At 41.3% G+C, this 6,049-nt stretch overlaps 1 protein-coding gene across 1 annotated transcript; it reads left to right on the top strand.

The window, feature by feature from the left end:
• Positions 1-1,004: 1,004 nt before the first annotated feature.
• Positions 1,005-4,024, top strand: klf17 (Kruppel-like factor 17). The gene is given in 3 exon segments (NM_001045768.1): positions 1,005-1,151; positions 1,586-2,591; positions 3,117-4,024. Coding segments are annotated over 3 exon segments (1,242 nt in total). The 5' UTR covers positions 1,005-1,091; the 3' UTR covers positions 3,293-4,024.
• Positions 4,025-6,049: the final 2,025 nt, after the last annotated feature.

Raw genomic sequence — 6,049 nt, 5'->3', positions numbered from 1 at the left:
GATTGGCAGGTACATCATTTATCTTATATCAATTCTGGCGAGGATTCAGAGCCCATCCCTAATTAATAAAGTTGCAGAAGGAGACATATGTTAATTTAGATAGCAGCTATTCCTCCCACACAGGTTCCATCTTTACCCATCCCCCTTAGCCTAAATTTCACAGCCCCAATTATGTCAGGCTCTTTCAATGTGTTTGTTTTTCATGTTTTGTTGTTTAGTAAGATTATTATTAGTGATTCTGTTCTTATGTATGAACCAACTCTTTCTCTTTACGGAGAGAGTCCAACATACAGAAAGCTTAATGCTTGTCCCCAGCCCCTGAACACCTTGTATTTTAGCTAGTGGTGCAACTCCGTCTGGCTTGGCAAGTATGGGATGCAGTGGCTGCTTCTGACAGAATGTTGCTAAGAGGAATCCTCCTAACTACTCTTAGACCAGTGACCAGTTCTTAGCCACCTGCCAAGTCACTTAGAACAAGGGTGATCACCCACAGCAAGCAACAGAATATCTATCTCTCATCTATTTCTAAGGCAATCAATACTGCTATTAACTCTACTACTCATAAATACATTAAACGATAGTTCCCTTGGTTATAGGAAACGAATGTACATTGCAGATTAATTACATTATTATACAACAGTATCTGTAGGAAGAAGCGTGATTTTCTTTCTTCTGTCTTGTTCTTCTCAGTACAAGTGCTGATTCTAACGAATTAAAGTGTCCTGAGTTGTTTGCTAAATTTCATCTCTCACTGCCACTTCTTTACAAGTTCCTTGCGTGTTCTAATCATGTATCCCAGACCTGACAATCAGCCTGAGGGGGTGGGCGTGGCCAGTGGCAAAGTCTAGTAAGCGATCCAGTATGTGTACAAACACATCCATCCGTTCGACCAATCAGAGGAGGCCTTTTCATTAGTATTCACCAATCGGGACGGGCCGAGGACCTTAACAAGCGCCACAGCTGGGGGATCTGGAGAGTTGACTGAGAAAGTTTCTAGAGAGAAGAGCTCCTGCTGCTGCTGGGGTTCTACAGTCTGGCTCCCTGCTCATAAGTCACCTGCAAGCCTGGTGCAGCCCGGGGAGCACGTTAGGATGAGTGTGGCTTTCTCAACCCTTCAACCAGTGGAAGAAAAGCAGCTTGGGATGGTGTCGGTAAGTACAGCTTTTCTACAAAAAATACATTTCCTTCTGTCCAAATGTCATTGTGCTGCCTGGGTTGCTGTTCCCTGTACGAGTCTGTCTGTCCGGGACAGCAGCTCCTTTCTCTGCGCTAAAGTGCGTGTTTATAGGAGGAATTAGGAGTCTGAGAAATTTGCCGAGTTAAAGAAACACAAGGAAAGCAACTCTTGAAAGTATTTCTAGTTATTTGCACAGCAGCCACGGTGTTTGCTGAGTGTCCCAGCCCGTGACTATTAGGCAGAAGGAGGGGAGCAACTTGTTCTACAGGTTTCCCACTGTTAATAATAATAATAATAATGCGGCTGTGCCCGGTGATTTTGTCGCAGCTCTGCTTGCGATCAGCTGCTCTCCGGGAGTGTCAGGGCTGTGCTTACACGGTCTAACTGCGATCTCTTCTTGTTCCACAGGACATGGCTATGGATGACCTCAGGCCACTGGCCGATATGAGCTACACCATAATTGAGCATTGCATTAAGAAGGAAGAAGATGACCTAGGGAAATTTGTTGACTTGGACTTTATATTGGCTCACACCAGCAGCAACCAGAATGGCGGCACCCCGGTAGGACATGGTGGCACCTACCCATTGCCTGAGACCCCTGAGAGCTGCAGTACCACCTATGACAGTGATGGATCCTACACTGCCAACCACAAATATGGAGGAGGGAGCTTTGCTGGGAGCCCCCATCATAGTTATGTGGCGGAGCTGCTGACCCCCGATGTTCCCTGTATAGATGTGAACCCTGATTTTGGACTAAAGGCTAGCATGCACAGCAGGAAGTACACGGAGCTGCGAGTATCTGGCATGGACACCCCTGGGCATTTGCCAGCGGACCACCTACAGCACCTGAGCCATAAGATTAAAAAGGAGCGACCTGAGCAGTCGTGTATGTTGGGCTCCAGCTCCCCCACTTCCCCAGACTGTATTAGCCCCATTATGGAGCAGAAAGCTAGCATCATGCAGATGCACGGCCAACTCCTTCCCAACCCTGCCTATTCCCAGCACAGGGTGAGCCCCCCAGTGCCCACAGAGGAAATGTCCCCCAATGACTGCCACATGATCCCAGAGCTGCACTGCCTTCCCCTCATGCCAATGGCACAGCACTACCCAATAGCCACCCCCTACCCCACTCATTTTGCCAGCCAGCCCCCCGCACAGTTCCATGGACAATTTGGAGTTTACAGAGACCCCATGAAGGTTCACCCCGCTATGCATGGAATGATTGTCACCCCTCCCTCATCCCCCTTGCTCGAGTATTACCCCGCCATGAGTGCCACGGATGACTGCAAACCCAAGAGGGGCCGGAGATCGTGGGCCAGAAAAAGAACTGCCACTCACAACTGCGAGTACCCGGGCTGCGGCAAAACCTACACCAAGAGCTCCCACCTGAAGGCTCATATGCGAACTCATACAGGTAAGCGCAGTTCCGCGACCCGCCACTGGGGGCGGTAATATACAGAAATGCCGAGAGCACAGTAATACAGTATTTCATCAAGTAGTTTTAAAATAAGAGTTCGAGGCAGAATTTATAATGCTAATAATAAAACTGTTTAGCAGAGCTAATTAAGATGACAAAATATATCAATATATATATATGTATTAGAGTTGAAAATATGATTGCCTTGCTATAACAAATGCTGACCTAGATAATGAATACATTGTCTAGGTCAGTTCAGCATTTGTTATAGCAAGGCAATTCTAATTAATAAAGAGATATACATTTTCAGCTCTTTGTCTGCTAACTTTGGGATTTCTGAGAAGTGCTGTAAATTGTAGTCCTGCAGTCACTGTCTATATGTCATTAACTGAGCATGATGAAACAGTACTTATAATCTTTCTACTGGAATCTCGAAAAGACAGTTGTATTCTGTTAGTATGAACGACCTAGATATCTCGTATATGACACATGTAATAATATTTCGTTTATGATTTCCTCTAGGAGAGAAACCTTATCACTGTAACTGGGAGGGCTGTGGATGGAAGTTCGCAAGATCGGACGAACTGACGCGTCACTTTCGCAAGCATACGGGTCACCGACCCTTCCAGTGCCACCTGTGTGAGAGAGCCTTTTCCCGATCTGACCATCTGGCCCTGCACATGAAGAGACACATGTAAAGAGAGAGCACCTTGTACAAGCTCACAGTAATATATTCAACTCAAAGACTATTTATAAAGAAGAAATATTTTCTTACTGGGGGGATGTTTATGTATATACAGCCTTGTATAATGTAGTATTTAAGAATCGAACCTGATCGCCAGGTGAATATGCGGTAACCAGATATATATAAATATATTATTTAAAGAGAAAGCAAGATCGCTATATGTAAAGGGGGGTTGGTTACTCGGCATTTGTACAATATTTGTAATTTAGCTTACTTGCGTTTTGGTAAGGTGAATTGAAGTTCTTGGTTGCCCTGGAATGTTGCAGCTATTCTATTACAGATATTTTTTACTATTTTTGTTGTTGTAAAATTGAACTGAAATGTTCCAGAGAAGCCCCGTGCTCTTAAATGAGAAGTGCAATTTTAATTCAGTTTGACATGCCTATTATTTTTACAAATTAAATGGAGAGAAACAGCGACATCTAATGGACAATCGATGCACTATATGAATGGAAGTTCGGCAGTTAGTCCAAAGTACTTTTTTCTGTATATAGCATTTAAAAAATTGGCCATTTTGCAGGGTCTAATGTTTTTATACTTTACAAAACTTTGTATATATATTTTTTTAAATACATAAATTTCTGCTAGCATTGTTTTGATCCCTTTGGAAGGGATATAAAACTATTTGGTACTTGCGAAAATTGTAAATAGTTGTATAATAAAACTCATTATTTGCCAAATTAAATTTGTATTCTCGTGTTTTTTGATAATTTTGTAGACAAATATGTTGGAAAGACTGGGTAGCATGAGATACAAAGGTTATCATTACAGAGTCAAAATAATACAAAATATTAATAAAAATAATTGAAAAAAATATACAGCAACTGAACGTATAGGTTTATTATTTTACCCTGTAAATATACAGTAGAGCTGACAGAGCCTTCTAAATTTATTTATATCACACTGAATTATATAATACACACTGTCCTCAATTTAAATAAAATATTAACACATTCAGTTGCTTGGTTTTAATGCACCCAGGTTCCACCTAGTCGGAAACCCCCACGCACCAGCATACAGTATGTCAAAGTAGCACAGTGTTGCTTAAACAGTAAATTCTCTTTCCTTGTTCCAGAAATACGATTATTTCTTAATTATCTGTTGCCTTTGGTCACGAACAGCATTCCGCATCCACGCTTTATGACTAATATTCCAGAATGCATTTTTAACAAAAGTGACTCACAAGAGATTGTTTGTGCAGTCTGATCCGGTATCTCTGGAATGTCCAACCTACTGATTTCCAGCTGCAACTGAATTACAACCTTTAATAGGGTGTAATAGTTTAGTAGCAGAATGGAGGAGAGCAAACTGAAACAACACAACCCTAAGCCTGCTGAAAATAAGTATTATGGGCAGAGGAGTTTTAGTAAATGGGCAAAGGGGACACACCTGGGCAGCATGTCTACTCCAGGAAGCACAGACCATTTCTTCACTGCCTGCCTTACTGTATTGAACTTCACTATGTTTAAACATTACTTCTCTGTGGGAAGAACCCAGCAATGTCTGCTTTAAATAATATAGTTGACTGACTACAGCATATACCCAAAGGATGTAATTAGCATATAAGGAGAGACAAGAGACGTAAGCAAAAGCAAAACAAACAATCATTTAAAAGTAAAACGAATATTAAGTGTATGCAAACTTGGCATAGTTTGCATAACTGAAGACATTTACAAAAACACAGCTACAATGACGGATTGACGTGTTATGACATCTTGTTCACAAAGCTACGGCAAAATGCCCTTAAACAATAACAGGGAATTAGTATTTCAGTATTCAGGGTGGAAAAATCCCTGTAAGGTAATTTTTAGTAGATTTTTGCAGATCATGTCCAAGGAGCAGCTTTACCAAAATGTGAGATTAGAGCTCACCACAGAAAATTCACCCACTTCCTTTTCATTCCTATAGGATTTTTAGAAGTGTATTTATCAAATAGTTAACTCTAACTTTTAACCATTGATATATACACTTCTTAAAATCCCAATAGGAATGAAAAGAAAGTGGGTGAATTTTTCTGTGGTCAACGCTAATCTCCCATTTTCATAACTCTGCCCCTTAGTGTCCAAATGATGTGGGTGAAAGCAGAGCATCTGCTCCTCTGCCTGTTATTATGGGGTCCCCTTTGCACCCCAGCACCTAATAATTTATAAAGGTTTAATGGTAGGCACAACTTTCCTTTTTAACAACTTTTCCATTTAAGCAGACCAGCTTTCTTATAGGGACAAGTGTATCTGTTTCAGAAGTGATGCTGTAATAACAGCAGAGAACAAGACACTTCCTCTGCCTTTTCAGATAATAAAAAGGATTAGGTCTGTTTACTGGGTGTCTGGTTTTAGTTTTGTCACTCGTTACCTGCTCAAGCATATAAAATTACAAACCTGACAGTGTTGTGAGGAGGGAAAGAACAAAACTGCTTCCCCAACCTGCTTAAGAAACAACATGCACGTCAGGTTTCCTAAAGGTATAAAACCAGTTAGACATTTGCAATTTTAGATTACAGCCGGGGTGAAGTCATGTTCCAAAGATCAGCCACCATGCCCATTTGGGAAGCAACCCTTTGATTCTGGTGCTCAATTAAAATGAACACACTTTCCTCTAAAAACCAATTGGCCTTCATGTTTTATTTTTTATGGTTTTATAGTAATTTAGATTTTTCTTTATCAGCTTTCCAGTTTGGTATTTCAGCAATTATGATTGCTAGGGTCTTATT

This window comes from Xenopus tropicalis, chromosome 4 (genome assembly GCF_000004195.4).
Source record: "Xenopus tropicalis strain Nigerian chromosome 4, UCB_Xtro_10.0, whole genome shotgun sequence".
NCBI classification, from domain to species: Eukaryota; Metazoa; Chordata; class Amphibia; order Anura; family Pipidae; genus Xenopus; species Xenopus tropicalis.
This window is presented reverse-complemented; position numbering and strand designations above follow the sequence as displayed.